This window comes from Poecilia latipinna, unplaced genomic scaffold (genome assembly GCF_001443285.1).
Source record: "Poecilia latipinna isolate Pla-1442-1.1 unplaced genomic scaffold, P_latipinna-1.0 Scaffold787, whole genome shotgun sequence".
NCBI lineage: Eukaryota > Metazoa > Chordata > Actinopteri > Cyprinodontiformes > Poeciliidae > Poecilia > Poecilia latipinna.
Window position 1 is genome coordinate 251,907 of NW_015113403.1, and position 22,590 is coordinate 274,496.

Consider the following 22,590-nt stretch of genomic DNA (forward strand, 5'->3'; position numbering starts at 1 on the left):
TTTATTTTCCAGCACGACTTTGGCACCTGCTCACACTGTCAAAAGTACTACAACCTGATTTAATAAGCAGAGTGTCACTGTCTTCGATTATCCAGCAAGCTGGCCTGCCCTAATCTTTAGCTATTTAATGTACATCTGAAAACATTTCTATTTTAGTTCCATCCCTAAATCTACAGAACTACAGCAGAGACCCTAATTAAATGTAGCAGAGTAGTTTCCTTAAGATACTAATGGATGATGAACACTGATCAATTTCTTCCCTGAAATTAATTTCTGTACTGTGCTTTGTTTTTTATACATATATGGGGGAAAAAAATGCATGTTTAATAAATTGACCCCTTTATTCAAGCAGCACATTTCATACACAAGGAGACACGACATCTGATTGGTATAAAACATGAATCAGTTGATCAGTGGATCAATACAAACATTTATCAGAGCAGATGTCGGAGATAAGAATTTATAAGCAATTCGAAAAAATATTTCAGAATTCCATTAAATCCTTAAAAAAAAAAAAACAACACAAAAGCTAACATCTTTATGAGAATAATATTAGCAAATGTTGACTATGAGGCGTGCTGTGTCAAAAAGGCTCGAATTCTCTGTAGGAGCTCCTTCTTAACGCTGTCTGGCACCAAGGCTGCAATAAAGACACATTGATGAGTCGCTTTCCTGCAACATTTACTTTTTCACTGGTAAATATGATCGCAAACTCTTATGAAGCCCTGTAACATTATTGTACATACACACACGTTTTCTTTCTGGTATGTTTCTGTTCTGAATGGTGCTTGTGCATTGGGATCAAAGGTTATTTTTTTAATCATCTTATTTATGATGACAAATTGTGTAGTCACTGTTTTCTGAGACTGCAGTGTCGATTTGTTATTTGAGTTACCTCTTCCTTTAGGGGTGACCTCTACAACAAGGTCCTCCACCGTCACGTGCTCCAGACCTTTTTGTTTGATGACGTCTGCATGAGGAATATAACACGGTTAGACTGACGTATCAGAAGAGATTAAACTTAAGGATCAAGTTTCAAGCTAACTTTATTGACAGATCAAAACAAAAAAAACACTAAACCCCAAAATGTTAACCTCCAAAGGAGGTTACAAAGATATCAACCACTACAGTGTAAATGTCCAAGTAGGTTTATTGAGAGTATTAAGACTGTCAAGTAATTGCTTAGGTTAACTAATGTCTTGTCTTATATTAATTGTCTTAATATAAAGTGGTACTAAAACCTGTGAAAGCCTCTCGGTTGATGTTATTTTATGGGTCCCTGCAGAGGGCGCTGTGGCTTACGTCCACAACTTGCTCTCAAAGCACCACAGACTGGTGTGTAGTGCAGATATTCTGATAATTCTTACCAGAAACTGTCACTGCACTACAACTTAAAGGCTTTTAGCCTCAAACCAAACTCTGACCCATTGGTTGGAAATGATCTCCAAATGTTAACTCTCCATTTTGTTAAATATTCTGTTGAACTGAACAGAATAAGTGACCGTCTGTATTTCAGGAGAGTTTCATTTGGCTGTGGTGCTGAGAGCAAAATAACATTTATTTAAGTAACGGCGCCCCCTGGAGTCGAGATTTGACTCCTGCAGAATTCAGTGCAACATCTGTTGAGTCTGTTCAACTGAGCGGGCTGGAGATGCAGAGTTCTCTGATCCTCTCCTCAACGTATTCACCTTCATCCTCATCATCTCTGACCTTGTTTTACCCTCTTCTTACTGTCTGCCATTAAGCTGCACGACCTTTATTTCCATCTCTGCCCTCTTCACTGTCGGCCATATTCAACATAAACCCAAACTAAAACATTAAAAATAAAGTCTACATTTTTCCCATCTCTGCTTTAACTTCACTTACAGGCTCTATCCTTATCTGACCAAATGATTCTGGTGAGCTTTAAGTAACGTGGGTTTGGGTGACAATCTGTGAATTGTTCTCATGTATGCCAACAACATTTAGGCTTTAATTACCCCTTTAAAGTAAATTCTGCATGTACAGACTTTAGCTCAAATATAGGACTTTAATCCAACGGTTTCCGTTTCCCTTTCTGCCTGTTTCAAGTCTGATAACTGGAAATATTCCAAATTTTGGGTAGTTCAAGTTCCAGAAAAGTATAAAGTTGCAGTGTTAGCTGTTCAAAAAAATATTCAAGCCTGCATGAGCTGTTATGACAGCAGTTTTAAGTTTTTACGTTTTCCAGTGACATTTGATGGATTTATTGTGTTAAAAAGATTTTCTGTTGACACAATGACAGAAACTGTGTCAACAGAATCTATGAACTCTGATAATGACTTTAATAAAAGTGACAGTGCTGGGATTTCCAGGACTTAAACATCAAATATATTTGCACTCTTAAAAACAGTCACATTGCACAAAAATCATTTTGAAAAGCAACACAAGAACTGTAAAATCAAACAGTTTCTAGAATCCAATTTTGCTAGCTTTTAGGATTTTAGTGTGGACAGTTTTTTCTATATTATTCATAGAATAAAAAACAAAACGGAAGGAAAAAAGTTTTCTAACTGGCTACAAACCACAGTTTGGTTTAAGGAAGTGTCATATTATATTTATTTTATTTTGGTTTCACTGTATGCATTTAGTGACGTTTATTTAAAGGTAAAGGGAACCAGCTTACGTGTTCATGGATATCTGAACTACAGTATACGATCATTGTAAAACAAGACCAAATAAACTGCACTCTCTGAACTGAAAGAAGTCTGCAATGACTTCAGCAGACGTAATGATTAGTTGACATTAAAATCACTCAATGGCACTCATGTGTCTACAACCCTGTAGATACAAGAGTCGCTTTGCTCATATGTTAATGAACAAAGCGAAAAATTGACTCAAGGCGAGTTTGAGTATTGTGTCATCTAAGTTCTGTTGACCCTTTTTGCATCTCTAAGCAAGCAAAAAAAAAATTGAGAAACATAAAAGTACCTCTTCTTAGTAAATCTAACCTTGCTTCCCTCATGTACCAGCTGCCATATTGTTTCTGGAAAAGTGTTTTTACCTTTGCATTGAGCCTTCATTTGGTCCTTCCACCCACACTCTGTGAGCTTAGCTCTCAGCAGCTCCTTCAGTCTGTCAGCCAGATAAACAGAGAGGAGAGCAGGTGAATTTTATACAGAAAAAAGCCTTCACGTTGACATTTAGTTGAAACATATTCAATAATACCCCTACAGTATTAAATCCTACCCACCGATCTCTTTCTCCTGTCTCCGTTAGCTTCTGGTTTATTGATGCCTTCAGTCTGGCTTCTTTATTCATTGTGTTTGTTCTAGGAGGAGAAACAAAGGCAAGCACACATTAGTTAACTCTTAAAGACTCCAAAATGAAAACAACGAACAACGAATCACCAGCTGAAGCAACAGTAACATTACTATCAAGAAAACACACTGGGTTAAACTTAACCGAGCTTTACTCACGGTGAGATTCCACTTCTCGCGAGATTCGGCAGCCTGGCTGCATCAAAAAGTGAAAATACGACGACCTTTAACGGCGCTATAAAAAAAAGAAAAGAAAAGAAAGCAGAAGCAACGTGGCCCTAAAAATCCCAACCACCGAGACTCACGAAGTAAAGTGGCTATCTCATTAACAGCTTAGCACCAAGACATTTAAGCTTTCACAAAGGATCCCCTAGGACGGTGGAGCGCGGTCACAGCAGCTGAAACTCCGCAAACTTCCGGTAGAAGGCGGAAACACGTCATGTGTACGATGGGACTGGATTTAACCCTTTGATCCATGAATGACTATTACCTTTCAGTAGTTACTTGTACAGTATGTCTTTTCCCAGTGTGTGTCAATTAATATTTCTACAAAAATAAACAAAAAACATGACAATAAAGAAAAGTAAATAAAATCTATAACTGAAGTCGATGGTGTAAAATAAGTAGTGAATACATTTCTTTCAGTAAGTATATTTCTATTTCTGATGACATGACATTCACACCATATATCAGTAGCAATTCAAAAATTTAAGGCAAATCCATCCATCCATCCATCCATCCATACATTTTCTGTACACCCTTGTCCCTTAGTGAGGTCGGGAGGGTTGCTGGTGCCTGTCTCCAGCTAACTTCCAGGCGAGAGGTGGGGTCACCCTGGACAGGTCGCCAGTCTGTCGCAGGGCAAATTAATCCATACATTTGAAAAGTTTAATTACTTCTTTGGCAGACTTAACAAAATGAAACAGTTAATTACACAAACCAAAGTTTCAAAGCCTTTATTTCTGTTTATGGTCTTCCGCTTACGGCTAAAACATTACTTTTAAGATTTGATTACATTTGACTGATGAAAATAAACATTTAAAATACAGAAATATGGGCTTAATAAAAAGTGTGCTACATCTGCTTAAAGGTCATTTAACTAATGGATACTCTAATTTAGTGAATAGAACTATTCCGATTACCTAAGAAAACTAAATTGGGATTATCATTAGCTGTAAGTCATTATCACACAGATGAACACTTCAAATGTGTGTTTGTGTAATGAAACACACATTTGAAGTGTGTGTTTCATTACACACACTTTAAATGTGTGTGCAATGGCTCATTACAAAACCAATATTCAAGTTTTGCTCATGTAATCTAGTTCAGTTGTTTATGAAGCTGTACTTTGGCAATGTGCTGGTTTCAGGTGCTTATAAAACAATCTGTACATTTTGTATATGTTGACAGATTTTTTTTTCTCTTTAGTAGCAAAATAATAAGATATGGTCTTTGAACAATTTAAATCTCATCCCAACCCTTTTTTTAATTGGAGACAGACTTATTAGAGTCTATTTTTGTTTCTTTTTATTTCAGTTGGGATCCTAATAAAAAGCATAAACCTTCAGACTAAAGTAAATTTTAAACCATTTGATGATGGCCCATTAATAGTTTAGAAAATGTTCCTCCAAAAACAATGCAAACATATGAATCAATGCTTTTATTAAAAAAAGGAAAAAAAAAAAAAGAATCTCGTACACCAGATTTACAACCTGTCAGATCTGAACAGGGCTTTTCGTCAACTCATTTTTTCAGAGCAAGACTTTGTTTATGCTCAACCACCAAATTTTTTAATATGAAGTCATACAGTGAAAAAGAGTGAAAGAAGAACAGAAACGGAAATGATTTTTTTTCTGGGGGAGAAAAAAAAATGTGCAAAACTAAAAAAAAAAAATCTAGATGCTATATCTCTTGATGAAACCCCATAGGGAAACAAATTAACTATGCAAACCTTTTCCAATCAATGAACACCAGTTTCACCATGTTAGTTCTTAAAACTGCCCACCGTCACTCACTCATTAAGGTTAAAAAACAGTCACATTTTCACTCAATCACCTCATAAATAATAAAGCAGGACATCCTGCCATTTGCAAAGCTTTTGTAACATTGCGAATAAAAATTAGCCTTCTTTGACTTGCTTCTATGGAGGTTTTAAAACGCTTAACTTCATCGTCATGCATATATATATTAGATTCTTCACCCGGTTAGGTTTTCATGATAACAGAAATAATATTCTAGGCAATGATCAGGAATTCTTTCTTACGGAAACACATTAAATCTGCACTTAAATCCTCTTCGTGGGTGAAGCAATTGATTCTATCGCCTTGGTGATCCATATTTTATAAAAAGTATGTTTATCAATCATATTCAAAGCAATATTTCCTCTAACAACACACACACACAAATAAAAATAGAAACAAAAGTCTACCAATCTCTGGATAATCACCTTCGACAAAATGTCTAGGAATGAATGGTAAACCAGCATCCATGAGGTTGCCATAGGAACCCACAGCCATCATTCATAGTTTGACTTGATCATTCCATCAATCTTCATCCACACCAAGTTTAAAAGCTCCAGTTTTCATTCGAATGCAGATTTCCAGTGTAGTGATGGCTTCAGATCAGAGTGACAAAAATAAAGCCATGATCATTAGGTAATAAAATAAATGTACAGACTCTGAAAGACATAAATAAAAATTAAAAAAACAATAATTAGCAAAGCAAAGAGTGCCAGATTTACAGTGATGTAAGTTATAAATTACACTCTTCTTTTTTCCCTGTGAGGCCATAAAATTTTTATGAGCTTTTTTTTTTTTTAAAGTTGCAGATAAGTTTCATTTACAAAATGCTTCTGGGAGAGAACAACAAATTAAGTACTACCAACCAGATTAAGTCACAATCTAATTATTTTGTATTTTAATTCTTCGGTGTGTAATCTGCTCTGGGGACCGATGGGTTTTTACAGTGCAGCCGCGTCCCAAACTGAAATGGCTGCTGGTAGAAACGGGTGGAGGAGGACAGTTTGTAAACAGATAAAGTAGTGACTGATGATAATCCACGTGGAAGGAACTTTAAAGACTGTTTTAATGATAGATTTGAAGTCTGTGCCAGAACCCCAGCGCCCCCGTCGGCTCGAAACGGAGCATTTCCAAAACGTTACGAGAGCTTGACTGCGATCTTTTGCTCCTTCTTCAGCATTCTCTGAGCCTCTTTCTCCATTTTCTTCTTCTGCTGCTCCATGAAGCGCTTCTCCCTCTCAGCCATCTTTTGTTGCCTGGTGGAAAGAGACAGAAGCAAAATGAGAACCGTCTTGTTCCTTGAACCATTGAGATGGTATTAACTATTTAAATGTGTAAATATATAGAATATCTAGGATAACAAACTCGTGCTCCATTTTATGTTTTTCCTCAGCTTCCATGTAATTGAAACAACTCAAATTGTTAAAGCGGATGGGAGCGGCAGGGAGTCTAGCAGAACTTTTACCTGAGCACTTCCTCTGCCTCCCAGGCAGCGTTGGACTCGTCCTCCCAGGCGTTTGTGTCCTCCTGCCAGTTTTCCATTTCACCCAGTTCAGCCTGAGAAAACAAATGGATTCAGTCAGTTTGCAGCTTTTCCTTTTTTTTTTAAAGAGCCAAAACGTATTATTTTGGCCACTGGGGAACTTTGGTTTAAACTCTTAGTGTTTGATTAAAATAGTTTTGTAGCATGTCTGCGCCATCACTAAAGAGAGTTTACAGTTTTTCTTCTGTCTCTCAAATCATTTATGTTTTCTCCATTACATGGACATTGAGAATGCAAATATAATATTGGATTATAAATTAATTTTATTGATTAAATCACATTTTTTGTTTTCAAAGATTGAGGTTTTGGAGAAAAAAAAATTGGTGTTTCTCTTTTATTTCACCAATGCACTCCATGGTTCAGAGTGATGTCATCACTCACAAAGCCGCCATCTTGTTTGACAAGTCGGGTTTCTATCTGCTTATTTGGACTTTAGAATTCAGCTCAACTCCACGAGGAAACATGAGGGTCAGCCTAAGATTTTTTTAACGAGAATAAAGCTATAATGTTACAAGAATACAATCAAAATAGTAAAAGAATAAAGTCTTAATATTATCATTCTCCTAATAATAGGAGAATGAAGTAATCATTTTATGAGAACTCAAAAACAAAATGAAATGAATTAAAATGAATGTTTTCTTGTAATTTTAAAATGCTCTAGTATTTATTCTGCTGAGGTTATAACTATATTCTTTTAGTTAAATTATTCTCGCGCCCAGGCTTTAATATGCCGAAGTACAACTCAGAAGGGATGACTGAAATAAAAGCCACTATTTTATTTATTTTTTAATAAAATCAGAAATGGTATGAAAAAAAAGTGACTTTTTTTTACTTTTAAGCTATATCGCCCAGGCTGAACACAGGATTTTAATTTTATTTTTACTGTTTAGCAACACATCAAACAAAAACCTGAACAAGTGAAAATTAAAGAGTCTACAGAACGTCTTGAAGGAAGCCGAGGCGTTTCTCACAGAGGGCGGACTGAAGCTCATCATGTCCTGGGAGGCTGCCAGCCTGCTGGAGAATCCTGCTGGCCCGTCAGGAACCAGGTAGTTCAACGGCTCGCGCTTTTTCAGCACAATCTGGACCAGAGAAAAAAGGGCGGAGCAGTCAGACAAACGATCAAGGTTAAAGCTGTCTGCATTTTTCTTCAATGATACAAAGTTTCAGCCACGTCTATTTTTCAACTCTTCGTTTGAATAAAAAAAAAAAAAAGAAAAAAAGAACAAAGTTAGTCTGCTCTAAAGCTGCTCTGTACCTTCTGCGTCTTCCTGATGGTGGGAGCCATGTCTTTGAAGTAATCCGGCTCTTCGTCGGCATCGTTGGGCGGAGGGGACACGTTTCCATTTCCACCTTCGATCTTAATACTCGTCGGAGCTTCTTCATCCCAGGAGCTCCACTCTTCGATTTCTGGCTGTTCAGACCACAAAGGGAAACGTTTTTTTGAGTTCATTAAATCTTTTTTTCTTTTTTACCCAAATTCTGAATTCCAGCCTTATACTTTTAAGGAACGTAAATGATGCAGCTACTCGCCTGTTTTGGTAAAGAAGAGGAAAAGTCGACTGTCGTTGGGAGAGTTATCTGATCACCGCTGAGCTTGCGGCCCCTTCCGCTCCTGTGTCACAATCAAATTATTCAAATCAATTTTATGAAACCACAAAGCAGACAAGACTAAACATAATCAGTTTACTGTAATGCACAAAGAAGATTCCACCAAACACAACTTAAGTTCTACTTTTATTTATTTTATGTTTTTTAGAAACAAACTCAAGTCCGGTCAAATTGAACGGAGAGGATCTGTGACAAGGTGTTTTCAACTTTGGCATATTGAAGCCTGGACTTTGACTGGGCCATTCTCACATGGGACAAAGCTTTGGACTTGTAGTTCTAGTTTTATGTGTAAGGTTGATGTCTTCTGCAGTCTCTAGAAGTAAAGTGGCACAGCAAGCCTTTGTCTCTGCAGCTCCTCAAGCGTTAGCATAGGCAGCTTTCTTTGTATTATACTTTTTCTTTTCCTGGTTTGGGTTGTAATGTAATTATATGTCGTCAGTGAGATTATGTTGTATAAAGGCTAGAAGAAAAACATGTCTGGCTGAATCAAAGTAAGCAAGAAGCTACATCCACAGATTAAAAGTAGCTACAAACCATAAAGCACGTTTCTGCTGCACAGAACAAATATTTCTGGTTTCTACTGCTGGTTGAGAAGTTAAACTGAATGACAAGTTTCATCTAGAGGCGTTTGGACTTTAAACCTCCTTCAGATGTTTGTTTCTTTCTCTTCTTTTGCTTCAATGTGTTAAATGCTAAAACAGGTTTTGTTTTCCTAACTTCCACAGTGAAATCTGATCTATTCCACGCTTGATCTTCACTGTAACCCGACCAACTCTTCTCAACACTGCTGCACTTAAACTGGTACGACAAGTAAGCCACGTTTACAGAGAGTCCTGGATTTATCCACGATATGTAAAAGGTAAAAGGCTTTAAACGTAGCATGTGATGTTTATGGATAGATTATTAGATGTTGATAAACAGTCATAGAAAAGGCATATAGAAATTAAATGGGGATGTTTGAATTAAGTGAAAACAGAGATTTATTATCCAAGATCACAGTAAGCCAATAAAAAGTCCTACATTAATATTTATGAGCATTGATTACTCTGAAGTGATGGGCCTGTATACCATTAAACTACTGTGCAAAACCCAAAACGTTTCACCCAAGTCAAACAGTTCAAAGTTAATAACAGCAAATACTGAGGGAATGTATGTAAACTTCTGATTTAGAAGACATTAATAGATTTTTAACTTTTTTTTTTCTCCTGTTAGCAAATAAAAGTAATTTTGGTGGTTCTGACTGACCTCAAACAAGAAATGTTAGGTCTGATTTAGCTTCAGATAGTGAGGGGAAAAAAGGCAAATGTTTCTCTTTATTTGGTGTGTAAACTTCTGAACCTTGTGACGATGCAGTAGAAGCAGAGATATCACTCCAATTGAGAAACAGGGGCAAGACAAGAAAATGAAATTTGACAGAGATTGAGTTATTTTACAAAGAATTGGAACCAATATGAATATTTTTTTTAATAATTTGTAATAAATAAATAAATAATGATCCCTAGAGCAACAATAACAGGTAAAAAGCCTTTTTAAATCACAGTATAGAGAACTACTGGTGCTTACCTGCATATCAACCTTTTAAAAAAGGACAGCAAACTAGCTAAACATGTGCAAATCTTGAACATACGGAATTGAGTGATGGCCATGATGAATTTGAGCTGGAGGAATAAAGAAAAGAAAGCAATATTGAGTAATAATGAAATCGAACAGTTCCGATAAAAAAACGTTGAAACAAACAAGACGGGCAGGAATGAGAACCAAACCACAATTTCATCAACAGACATGACGAGAGAATCTGTGACACTAGGATGCAGTTCCTCTGCGTTCATGTTTCTGAGTATTAGGCAAATGATGAGTTAAACACAGTCTTTTAGCGATCTTAATGCAAATGCCGTTTGTCCTCGGGTTATGGTCTGCACGTCTTTCTATGCAAATGTATACTCACCTAGAAGGACGTATGCGGGGTGAATGATTTCTTCTTGTGACTCGGAATACACAAGTTCATTTATTTCCTAACCGTTGCTTGCTAGCTTAGCCCACTGAGAAACATTGTATTTTTGAAACCTTTAAAAGTTATTCTCAAACGAGACATTGGCACTGAGAAATAATATTGTTCTCACAACATAGACATATACGTGACAGCTTCCCATACCACTCATTTATCGTGAAAAAACTCCTAAATTCGTGGCGTCGCTTGTCTCCTTCCCATGGCTGCCATATTGGAAGTGGGAGGAGCTGAATCCATGTTGCGTTTAGGTGCTGTTGGGAAAACGAGAACGAGACTGATACGTCAACATATAATTGATTTACGATTATATGCGACGTAGTAAGCCAAAAATATCAGTCTTTATTTTTTTTATTTCACCCACCATTATTATACAAATTATAATATTTGCGACTCTAAATGGGTCTTCTTTAGCTGGACTGAGAGCCAAGATTTCTATTGTAAAGGTTGCAGACTCCTTTACACAAATTATAGATAAATATCCTAAAAAGATTGTTTTGTTCCTCAAATGCTTTTTTTAAGAATTGATTTTCGCAAATGAGTCAGGTCCAGTCAAGTTGTTCCACTTTAACTTTCAGGAATAATTAAATATATAAATCGTCTTTTTTATTGGTTAGTTGTAATATTGTACATCTTGTGATATAATTCCTACTACCAAAAACATGTTGGTTGATACTAATTTCAGTTTTTAACTGTTTTCTTTTTTTTTAATACTAAAATGGCTTGCCATACTTGATGACAACGTTTGATGTTTCGAAAGGGAGCACCCGAAAAAGAAAAAATATTACCACTTGCTCTTAAAAAACAAAATAATATCCTAAGTCATTTTAACACTTAGCAAATATTTAATATCCACGTATTTGTACGTATCATCCGCAAGCGAGTACGTCATTTAGGAATGAGCCAATCGGTACCCATCTTAAACGGAAGTGGCATATTTGAAAATTGTCAGTTGGGGTGTTTTTCGTTTCACTGTGCATCACATCTTGTGAAAAGGTGAGTGTTAGTGACTGCAATATTTAGGGAAACATAAACAAGGTGATGTTATTTTTCAGCTAGCTGCGTAATATTGTAAATTATAGAAAATGCTTCTGCATTTCTTAATTTGAGATTACTCGGTGCATGCAGGGTAAGCAATGCTAAGCTATTCACCGCTAACAACATTGCTGTTTGTTAGCAAACATAGTCCGGCATATGCCGTCAACACGAAAGTCGGTATTTTAAAAGAACGAAATATGTTTAGAATAATTCTGTAACGAGTATTTCAATGTTTCTCGGCATTTGTTCATATCAGGAGTTTGGGAGAAAATTGTGAATTTCTTTGTTGTTTAGCGTTGCTGTTGTTCCTGACGTTGGTCAGCCAAATTACTTAGTTGCTTAGGTGTTTATTTTTCAAACAGGCGTAGCAAAAGTTTTTGTTACAGCAGTAAAGTCTTGAAGAGGGCAAATTTCTGTTACACAAAATTCTAATTTTGTCACAGTTTGATTTCGTTTGATTTGACTGAAAAAAGCTTTTGTTCAGGACGTCCTTGTCGGCTTCTCACTTTCAGATGGAAGAAGAGGAACACACAGACAGAAAGCAGCAGCTTGCCAGGCTTTATCAAAGGTTCAGCAACATAAAAAAATATTTCAATGAAGGTAACGAATGTGCTGCTGCTGCTTCACGAACAAGCCGGTTCATCCTTCCTTTGCTTACAGTCTTTTTGACGTTGTAAATCCCCCTCCTCTCCTTTCAGATGACACAGACAACATCAACCAGGTCATCGACTCAAACTCGCCTGAATCTTGCCTCTCCTACCTGACGGACCTGGAGAAGAAAAGGGATCTCCTGCTGGACCAGAACCACCTCACCAGACTCATAGATTTTTATACCAGAGTGTTTTCCAATATGCCATTGGGGAAGCACTGTCATAACGAAAGCTATGCCAGGATGTTGGTCCGATTTGCGGAGCTGAAAGCGTGAGTAGATGTCGTACTTAAAGCAATTTGGAAAAAGCATCATCATTTCTTCGAGTGTTTCATCTTTTACTTTACAACCACTAATGGGAATATTTTCTTTCACTTCACAATCATGCACTACTTAATGTTGATCTTTCCAAATAAGTACATTGAACATTGTGATTGTTGACAAGCTGATGAAAAGTTTAGACACTATATCTGAAGGTCTAAATAATAAATTCTGGATAGAATTAACTTGCTTTTTTTTCACCGCTTTCCTTCTGCTAGTCTTCAAGACGTCAATGAGGCAGAGGCCAACTTCAACGTGGCGACAGCTCACAGCCAGAGCTTTGCATTTGTCCACGTTGCGCATGCACAGTTTGAGCACTCCCACGGTACAGGACTGTTTTAGCTACTGATGGCATCTGGGTGAGTGTGTGTTAAGTGTTTACAGTGTGTGTGTGTGTTTCGTGTTGCCAGGAAACTTCAAAAGAGCCATTCAGATACTGCAGAACGCTCTGGAGGTGGATGCCAAACCAAAAGAACCTCTGGTGGCTGCGCTGCAGAGCATGCAGGCCGGGAGAACGATGATCTGCCTGGAGGACAAGGAGAACTTTCCATGTGAGGACTTGTGTTTTTTTTTTATATACTCAGCCTTTTACAACTCACTAATACTGGGGGTGCAGCTTTTTTTCTTAAAAAAAAAAAAAAGAAATGTTAGATGACAAAACATTTTCAAAAATGGCGTTTATTTCCCTTCTGTGAGTTGGGGAGCCGAGTACAAGGGCCAGGCTATGAGAATTTTTGCTTAATTACGAGAACAATAGTCGTAATATTGGCAGAATAAAGTTGCAATTTTACTAGGAAAACGTCACTATGGAAACCCAACAAGTGAACTGGTGAAAAAAAATCCTGATTTTTTTTTTTTTTTTTTTTTTAATTTAATTTCCCCCCCAAAAAAATTGCGTCATCTCCCAGCCCTGGTGCGTCCCTCATTTCTTATTTTACTAAATTAGATTAATCTTACGGTATCTACATGTTTTCTTTGTGTTTTTAGCATTAGCCAATAGAACTGTACAGGATTCTGTCCAAAAAGACTCTGAATTCCCAAAGCCCGGCAGAATGTCAGATGGAACCGGCGACTTGCAGCTCTCCAGTATTTTTGGTGTGGGGTAAGAATGAAGCAGATTCTTAAATTTGCAGTTTTGTTGAGTAGGAATGCTTTATTTATTCATTTATTTTCTTCAGGACGGAGCCACCGTCTGGAAATTCGGACGATCCGTTTCCTGGCTGGAGGACGGGATCCCATCGGAAAAGAGCAGTTGGCTTGGTGGGCTTCAGTCTGTGGGATAAAACAAATGACTAAACAGTTCTTGGAATTTTCAGGGTTTTTTTTCTCTTTTAATAGCCAGGGAGAGTACCTGTAGTACCATTTTCAATTCCAGAAAATGATGATGATGACATCCACAAGAAAGTCCCCAAATCAAGCAGTATGTCTGTTACTAGGGGTTTATCCAGGTTTGTATTCTCCCCGCTTCACTCTGATGCCCCAAACTTAATTCAAATGCAAACTAATTGTGTATTTTATCTGTTTTTATTTTGTTTTGTTTGTTTGCTCTCAGACAAACATCTGGTTCAAACGGGACCTCAGGATTTGGAGTGTCCTCCTCGAGGAAAAGCGTCGAAGGCCGAGACGTTGTCAGGGATCAGGTGAGAACATAGAAACTTGCTGGCAACGCTCTTTTGTGCTTCGGTGCGAGGTTATTTTTTTTATTTATCCCCCCCCCCCAATATCCAATTCAACGCGTTAGAAGCCATCAGTTCTCAGTCCAGATCACGGCCAGTGGGAGGACCAGGCAGACTCGACTGCAACGCTCCTCCAAACAAACGGTGCCAAAGGATCGTCCAAAATGGAAGGTAAAACCTTCTGAGTCACGTTCTGACCTGCAGCGTGCTGAACGGAGCGATCAGTGGAGATTAAAGTTCTGTTTGTTGTCTTTTTCTTCTCATTATCGTTATCATTTCCTCTGCAGATGTGACTTTTAATTTCGAACAAGTTGTCAATTCCAACTCTCCCGAGTCGTGTTGGGCGTACCTGATGAACCTGGAGAAAAGAGGAAACCCTCACACAGACATCAGCCTGCTCAACAAGCTCAAAGACTGCTACTCCAAAGTCTTCAGCAGGCTGCCGATCAGACAGTACAGCAAAAACACCAGCTACGCCAGAATACTGGTCAGATACGCAGAACTGAAGGGGTGAGTCTTACTCAAGACATTCTGGGGGATCCTGTCAATGTATAAATTGTCAAATTTTCATTGGCTCTCTAAATATCAAAGATACACCAATCAGATTTCCATTGATTCTGATTGTTGTGCACAATCTCTTTTCTATATGAACTGCAGAGTTCTCGATTTAAAGTTGCGCTTCTGAATCCGTCAAATGGAGATGATCTAAAATGCACTGCATACACAACCTTTTCACAGTGTTGCTGGTTAAAGCCACAGTGTGTTTTATTAAGGCTGTATGGTAGATGAAATGACCTGTGGTTACCTTGATTCTATATTTTTGACTCAGTTGGAGTCTTTTGATAAATTTAGATAAAGGAATTGATTGTTCTTGGATGTTAAATAACACAAACTGTCTTGTTTTTCCTTTCTTTTTTTTTAATCAGTTTTTTGTCTTTTTTTGTTTCTTTCCTCCGTTTGTTTTTTCTCTGATTCTTTATTTCTGTTGCTGCTTTCCCTTTTTTGCTTTGTTTTTATCTTTCTTGGTTTCTTTTTTTTTGGACCTGTGTTTTCTGCCTTTTTTTATTTTGCTTCTTCTGTCTTTGTTTAGTTTTTTCCTCTGGATTCTGTTTTGATTTTTTTTTTCTTTGTTTCTTTATTGTTACTACTTTTTTGCTTTGTCTTTTTTCTTTTTTGTTGTATTTGTCTTTCTTCCTTTTCCATTTTGTTTCTTTCCATTTCTCTCTTCCTGTCATTTCTTTATAATTTGTTCTTTTCAACAGGGGATTCTGGTCTTTCTTTCGCTACCTGTTAACAGCTGTCTGCTGAACATCACCATTTGTTTTCTGCTCTGTAGAATTGAAGATCCAGATGAGGCTCAGGATCACTTCATAGTTGCGAGATCCAACTGCAAAGGCTTTGCGTTTGTCCACATTGCACATGCCCAGTTTGAGGTTTCTCAAGGTGATCTTGCATTTTTATTTGTGGCTGTATTAAAATAACAGGAAGTGTCAAAGCACCTAAAAACGTTTAGAATCTCGAGAGTTCATGTTGTGAAATTAATTCTTCGTTCTCTTCATGTTTGACCAGGTTACCAAGGTAACTTTGTGGATTTTTTAACTTTTTTTTTTTTTTAGGTAACCTGGTTAAAGCAACTTCAATTCTGCACAAAGCTCTGGCATTAAATGCTAAACCGGCAGAGCTTCTGGAGACGGCCATGCGGAACCTGAAATCGGGAGAGAAACTGCTTGTTCCCCCCATGGAGGATGACCCGCCCACAGGTAAGGATCAGTCTGAAGCGGAGTGCTGCTGCTGCTGCTGCTTTTTCTGTCTCCTGAATCTGTAAACGTCCGTGTAGCAGGAAGCGGATCCCCCTCTGGGGGGAAGCAGAAACTGCAGCTTCCGGCTCGGATCCCTGTGAGCCAGTCGGTGGAACGGCCTAAACCTGCCAGCAAAGAGCCGGACGCAGAGTGGAAGATTCCCAGTCTGCTCACCCGGCAAGTTTCTCCAGAGGTATTAGCTATTTTGTTTTTATATGTTTTTGTTTTGTTGCATTTCCCTCTCCAGATGCACCGATTCACTTTTTTTTTTAACTTCCAATGCCAATGCACTTGTCTTGAGGTTTTTTTGTTGTTGTTGTTTTTTTACGGACATAAATGTTCAGAATTACGAATTTAGTTGATAACTCTGCACCAGTACAGCACATTTAAATACACCAATAGTTTCACAGACTTGGTCAAACATGTAAAAAACAAGACAACTTTAATTTGTTCAGTCAGTGCAATTAGGAGTAAAAAAGCCAATGTAAAATAAATAATAATATAACACAAGGCATAGAATTGGACTCGATAGATATGCTCTTATTGATCTGTCATATTGTCACAAATACCTGATCTAGAATTGTTTTCAATATCGGGGCCGATACAGATATCGATATCGGATCGATGCATCTCTACTATTAAGTCATTTTATGCTTCACTTCATTTATTCCTCAGGATAAACGGACCACGCCTCCCGACCCCAGACCCGTTCCCCGTCTGGTGGAGTCTTACCCCACTCCCTCCATCCAGCTACCGTCCAAACTGAACCCACAAGCCGCCTACCAGACGCCCAACGGCTACAGGAACCCACATCCCAGCAGGTAGGTGCTTAATTCGCTCACATCCAGGCTCGTAAACTTTTAAAGGAGTTGGTCTGCTTGTGTTTTCCCACCCTCGAATGGACGATTTTCACAAGTTGTTTCTCCTCAGCTTCATCACTCCCGTCGTAAAACGAGGCCCCGAGGCATCGTCCTCTGCAGCAGCGCCTCACAGAGACGGAGCCGTGCAGCAGGCCTGCACACCTCTGAGCCACACAGCTGGTTTCCACACTCCTCAGGTGCAGCACGGTTACTGCCGGTTACATATTTTTCAACCTGTTCACTGGATTTGTTGTTTACCGAAATCCCTTGGAAATAAAGCAGGAATCCAATTGGAATTTATTTGTTTTTCATTGAAGGTCTCCTTCAGTTCTATTTCAAACGAATCCATCACAATAAAGGGGAAGCAGTTCTTCATCCTCAAGATGATTGGACGAGGCGGCTCCAGCAAGGTAAAGCATCACGTATGGCAACAAAAAACATGAACCACTTCAAACTAAAGTTGTTCTGCTCTGACTCGGGGTGCACGGATAATTGGCTCGTGAAACCGATGAATTTGGCCATAAATGCGTCAATTGTAATTTTTTTTTAATTTATTCATGGATCTCTTATTTTCTGTGTAGTTGTTGTTTTTTTTTTTTTCCTTTTCCCCCTCCTAAGATTTTTCAGACAAGCAAAAATTTGAGTTGCGCGCAGATATCTTTTTTGCATCCTGTGACTCGAAATATTAGCTTGCTGCTAATATACCTTTGCTAGCTAGCTAACTTGTTTTGGTAATTTATCATCAGTGGCTCACTTCTGCTGCCAATCCATACAATGCTGTCTTCATTCTGGCACTATGCAGGATAAACCACTAAACAGACCTCAGGAATGTTAGTTTTGATTTGCTGAGGGGCTGAAGCTCCCCCGAAAACCAACAGAACAGAATCCAATGTCTAGTAATTTTCCTTTTGTGTATGTGTTGCGATACATGTCTTAATTTTTGTTGACGATGGACTTAAAAAGCCTCACATTTACATTGTGGAACCTGTTTTAAAGATTGATAGGCCAGAAAACTGCAATTGGTGCACTCCTCACTCTTGCTTGTTTTTTTTTTTTTTGTTTGTTTTTTTGCAGGTCTATCAGGTCCTCGATCACAAAAAGCAGCTGTTTGCAGTGAAATATGTGAATCTGGAGGAGGCCGACGCTCAAACGATAGAAAGTTACAAAAATGAAATTGAGCATCTGAACCACTTGCAGCAGTACAGCGACCAAATCATAAAGCTGTACGACTAGTGAGTGTATGACTCGTCTAGAATCAGTGTGTCGATGATGAATCGTAGTGGAGTGTGTGGTCAAATCCAACCACCTTTAGCCTGTTTGGCAGAGATTTTGATGGTTCCACATGTTTATTTTAATGTTTTTATTGTTTTGCAGTGAAATAACCAACAGCTACATCTACATGCTGATGGAATGCGGCAACTTGGATCTGAACACCTGGTTGCGAAACCGCAAAACCATCAACCCGCTTGAGAGGAAGTTCTACTGGAAGAACATGCTGGAGGCTGTCCATACCATCCACAAACACGGTTCTCGTCGTCTCCAGCTGCTTCTGTCATATTTTCTGCGTCCTTCGCGTAAAAATGTGAAATTGTGACGTTTTTTTGTTCACTCTCTGCAGGTATCATCCACAGCGACTTGAAGCCGGCAAATTTTGTCATAGTCAACGCGTCACTGAAGTTGATCGACTTCGGCATCGCCAACAGAATCCAGCCCGACGTAACGAGCATCATGAAAGATTCCCAGGTAGGTCGTATTTATTTTAGGTTCGGTTTTAATTGAGTTGTCTCATTATTTATGGTTTACATAGGTTTTTTTTTTTGGTTTTTTTTTAAATGTGTGTTTTAATTCCACAGGTTGGGACGCTGAACTACATGCCTCCTGAGGCCATTAAGGATACATCATCTCAGCCGGGAAAGGCGCGATCCAAGGTATTCATCTAAACCTGGATGATTTAACCTGTGAAATAAGACTCGTATAAAGAATAATAATAATAATAATAATGGTGTTGTACAGATCAGCCCTAAAGGAGACGTTTGGTCCTTGGGATGCATCCTCTACTGCATGACCTATGGGAAGACTCCGTTCCAGAGCATCACAAACCAGATCGCCAAGCTGCAGGCCATCATCGATCCGTCTCATAAGATTGAGTTTCCTGGCATCGCAGAGAAGGATTTGCTGGATGTTTTGAAAGTGAGGCTTTTTTTTAATTTTATTTTTGAATTTTTTATTTTTTTTATATGCAAATAAATTTAGTTTACCTGTTTAAATAATTGCACAGCTTGAAATCACGTTAAGCTGCTTAGAAAACATCTGAGGTTGGGATTGGTGGCATTCATGATTTATGAGTTATTAGGTAGGTAAGTAAACTTTATATACATATAGAGGTCAGAAACTAGAAAGTGCTTTAAAATGAATAACAAAGCTTGTCGCTCAGAGGACAAAGCATAGAATTAGATTGGATAGATCTGCCCTTTGGTTTGGGCACATTGTCACTGATATCTGATCCAAAAATTGCTTTCATATTAGGACCGATACACATATTGTATTGGTGCGTCTCTAATTTTTCATTAAACTGAGATGGTAATTTATGGGAATTTATCACATTTTCACAAAACCTTAAATGAAAATATCTCCACGTGTGTCTTATTGTTTCTTACTTTAAATGGAGGAGGCACTGGATAATAATTCCCTTTATTATTCCCAAATAAAAGGGAATTGTTTTTCTCTCTCTGCCACTTCTGTTCTCAAGTCCTAAGCTAGCAGGTTAAGTTTGTGATGCCATATTTTCTCTCGTTTCATCAGAGGTGCTTGGTGCGAAACCCGAGAGAGAGAATCTCCATTGCAGAGCTGCTGGAGCATCAGTACCTCCAGCTGAAACCACAATCCTCTCCTGAACCAGGTACGCAAGAGCCATACAAGCCCTCCGGGTGCTCAGTGATCAACTTTTGAGGCCAAACTGTGATTCTTTTTGTTCCATCAGAGCGTCCTTCAGACAATGACCTGAAGAGGATCCTAACTGACCTGGCAGCCCTCCAGTCTCCAAACAGTATAATTCGAGCAGCTAATGTAGGACTTTTAGTGTGTAACATCTTCTAGATCCCGCCCGACATTAAATGCTAACTTTATTGTTTCTTACAGAATTTGGCTAAGATGTGCAGCAGCGGCAGGAAGTTGGATGTCACAGAATGCGCAAAGTCATCGTCCTAACAATCATGAAGCTTTTCCTCCTATCTTCATTTATTTCCTGTTTATGTCGACTGTAGAGGTGTCTTACTGCAAGTCTAAACTAGCATACATGTATTTTTCTTTTCATTTTAGCTGAACTAATTGTAATCTTATACAGCTTAGAAAAATAAACACACTTTGTTCCAATGAGTTGCTTGTTTACTTGTTTTTTTTGCAACAGCTGAAAGCAGATTTATAAAACGCGTTAAATAACTTTCTGAATTACAAATGGGACTAATCTCACATATGAGAGAATGCAGTGTAAATACGGAGTGAAGGGTATTTACAACTGGATGCAGATGAAAATTAAACTAAAAGTGGTAATTTTTGTTTTATAGCAAATAACACTTAAGTTTTCATAACCACAAAGTACTGAAATGCATAATGGTGATGTGGAACTATGCCACAGGACTGGCAGCTGTAGGAAAAGATGAACAATTTAGACCCGGTGGCCAAGTCCAGTCCTCGAGAGCCACCATCCTGCAAGCTTCAGATGCATCCCTGCTTCAACACACCTGAATCAAATGACTGGCTCGTTATCAGGCCTCTGTAGAGCTGATCCCGGTCTGTTGGAGTAAGGATACTTCTAAAACTTGCAGGATGGTGGCTCTCGAGGACTGGACTTGGCCACCCCTGGACAATTTCTGAACCATTTTATTTGTTAATAAAAGGGAAATCCCAATGTCTAAAAAAGTTTGACAGAAAAAAAAGTTAAAGTATTTTTGAACTGAGAACTAAATATAATATATTTATGGTCATAAATCACGGCTTTTTTTCTTCATGGATTCTTTATCTCTGTCCCCCAGTTTGTGGTTTTCTTGCTAAATCTGAACGCTGACGCCGCCTCCTTTTTAGACCAATCACGAGCAGCCTCGTGAGAGAAAGAGAGTTCTCACTCTGCAGTGTTTTCCAGAATTCCGCATTAAGTTTCTTTGTGATGCAATTAGTGTACTAGATTTTTTTTAAAAATAAAACTTTTTTTCTTCTTCATAAACTGACTGTTTGCTTACTAATATCTTTAGTGAGTTGATAACATAACTCCTGATTCACCACACAAAGTGAAGGCGCCTTCTTTGCATTAGACGATCTTCGTACTTCGATTCATTTTGCCCTTCCTGTTATCTGATGATAATAGCGATGGCGGCTGCTGCAAGGCTATTTATCCGAGGTGCCCACTCAACACTTGCTATCTCTGGTGTTGGCACTGGGAGGCAGAACTCTTTATTGAAACTATCGGCAGGTTGCAGTTCTCGTTTAAAAGCGCAAAGACATGCCGCTCACTTCACCTTCCAGCCCGACCCCCCTACGACAGAATACGGTGAGTTTCTGGGCTAACTGGTTAGCATTAGCCTCGTTCAGTGTTTGTAATGAGTCAGAAAATAATTGGTTTCTTATGAAAGCTTCAATATGTAGACAACTTAACTGAGGACAATGTAAGCAGGTGTTTAATGAATTCCAGCACAACTAAAACCTGGAAATTAATCAGACTTGTTTTGCCTACATCGGAACATCCCAGTTTCAAAATAAAAGTATATTTCTGCTATCAGTGAGGGACATCTTCATCAACTGCTTGCAGACTTGCGGAAGCATTACTGTAAATTAATGTCTTACAACTACCTTATAGTTTGCAACTTAATGGCTAAAACAAACAAGAAACAAGACCGAATTCCTGTCATGTTTCATGTCTATTTATATTTAATGTAGTCAAATTCCTACTGTTTCTGTATTGAAGAATGTTGGTTGGAGTTGATTACCATGTGGCTGTTTTGAACACTAATTGCGTGTTTAATTTCGCTTCCTATGGTTAGGTGACACACAGAAGATGAACTTGTTCCAGTCCATTACAAGTGCCTTGGACAACACGCTTGCTAGTGACCCGACAGCAGGTAAGGAGATTCGCAGTTTACCTGTTGAAATCTTCCTTTTGTAGAAGATGCTAATCAAACGAGTGGCTCACATCTACACAAAACGTTCACGTCAAAGTAGTGCTGAAGCCGTTTTTTAGTAAACAAATGTTTCTGTTTTGGAAATTGTACGTCTTTAGAGTTCACGATGCCATAAGATTACTATGCAAAGATCAGACACGTTTTACTTCATAGTATGTAGCTTTATTACGTTTTTTTATGCACGACAGTTTTGACAGGTTTTATTTTAACTGTATTTGCTATGGTTATGTCCAAAGAATAGTTTTTTTCATACTTTATCTCTTTGCATTAAAAACCTGGATGCACCGATCAACTTTTTTCACTACTGATACCGATACAGATATCTGAGGTTTACTGTCAGTCGATACCGATCCGATACAGAAGAGCAGTGCTGAATTGACTTGAAAAGTTTCTTTATTTAAAACAGACATAAATGTACTGAATTACTAATGTAGGAGCTAACTCTGCACTAGTACGGCACACTTGAATACACCAATAGTTTCACAAGCTTGATCAAATGCGTATAAACAGCATAACTTTAATTTGTTCAGTCTGTGCAATTAGGAGTATAAAGGCAAATGTAAAATAATGAACTGGAACTGACAAAAACTGCTACAAACCTTTTATGTGGTTCAAAAAGTG

General features: G+C 38.2%; 4 protein-coding genes across 7 annotated transcripts in view; 2 read left to right on the forward strand and 2 right to left on the reverse strand.

The window, feature by feature from the left end:
- Positions 1 to 318: 318 nt before the first annotated feature.
- eny2 (ENY2 transcription and export complex 2 subunit) lies at positions 319 to 3,725 on the reverse strand. Of its 2 annotated transcripts, none has more exons than XM_015046667.1 (5): positions 3,424 to 3,725; positions 3,212 to 3,289; positions 3,023 to 3,093; positions 896 to 970; positions 319 to 640 (listed from the first exon to the last, which is right to left on the reverse strand). In XM_015046667.1, exons 2-5 carry the CDS (start codon positions 3,277 to 3,279, stop codon positions 567 to 569), a joined length of 288 nt encoding a protein of 95 aa, XP_014902153.1. In that variant the 5' UTR covers positions 3,280 to 3,289; positions 3,424 to 3,725; the 3' UTR covers positions 319 to 566. The 2 variants fall into 2 exon arrangements, with proteins under 2 accessions (XP_014902153.1, XP_014902151.1); XM_015046665.1 differs by having other exon boundaries at positions 3,438 to 3,723.
- Positions 3,726 to 4,802: 1,077 nt separating this feature from the next.
- On the reverse strand, positions 4,803 to 10,714 carry ebag9 (estrogen receptor binding site associated antigen 9). Its single transcript, XM_015046675.1, has 7 exons — positions 10,396 to 10,714; positions 10,014 to 10,108; positions 8,373 to 8,454; positions 8,098 to 8,253; positions 7,811 to 7,921; positions 6,762 to 6,853; positions 4,803 to 6,552 (listed from the first exon to the last, which is right to left on the reverse strand). The coding sequence occupies exons 2-7, from the start codon at positions 10,094 to 10,096 to the stop codon at positions 6,435 to 6,437; spliced, it is 642 nt and encodes a 213-aa protein (XP_014902161.1). The 5' UTR covers positions 10,097 to 10,108; positions 10,396 to 10,714; the 3' UTR covers positions 4,803 to 6,434.
- A 636-nt stretch (positions 10,715 to 11,350) lies between these two features.
- On the forward strand, positions 11,351 to 20,173 carry ttk (ttk protein kinase). Of its 3 annotated transcripts, none has more exons than XM_015046679.1 (25): positions 11,351 to 11,451; positions 12,006 to 12,093; positions 12,192 to 12,414; positions 12,682 to 12,788; positions 12,874 to 13,014; positions 13,451 to 13,565; positions 13,642 to 13,723; positions 13,802 to 13,911; positions 14,016 to 14,103; positions 14,205 to 14,310; positions 14,427 to 14,649; positions 15,476 to 15,582; positions 15,756 to 15,899; positions 15,977 to 16,131; positions 16,614 to 16,759; positions 16,869 to 16,995; positions 17,116 to 17,208; positions 17,873 to 18,030; positions 18,173 to 18,324; positions 18,417 to 18,541; positions 18,652 to 18,726; positions 18,812 to 18,988; positions 19,601 to 19,697; positions 19,779 to 19,864; positions 19,937 to 20,173. In XM_015046679.1, exons 2-25 carry the CDS (start codon positions 12,006 to 12,008, stop codon positions 20,003 to 20,005), a joined length of 2,994 nt encoding a protein of 997 aa, XP_014902165.1. In that variant the 5' UTR covers positions 11,351 to 11,451; the 3' UTR covers positions 20,006 to 20,173. The 3 variants fall into 3 exon arrangements, with proteins under 3 accessions (XP_014902165.1, XP_014902166.1, XP_014902167.1); XM_015046680.1 differs by having other exon boundaries at positions 11,380 to 11,584; XM_015046681.1 differs by having other exon boundaries at positions 11,385 to 11,493.
- Positions 20,174 to 21,123: 950 nt separating this feature from the next.
- bckdhb (branched chain keto acid dehydrogenase E1 subunit beta) overlaps positions 21,124 to 22,590 on the forward strand; it is a 70,744-nt gene continuing 69,277 nt past the window's right edge. The window contains exons 1-2 of the mRNA XM_015046676.1: positions 21,124 to 21,341; positions 21,832 to 21,909. Of these exons, the coding sequence (XP_014902162.1) occupies positions 21,149 to 21,341; positions 21,832 to 21,909 (271 nt within the window). The 5' untranslated portion in view covers positions 21,124 to 21,148. The remainder of the gene's footprint in view (positions 21,342 to 21,831; positions 21,910 to 22,590) is intronic.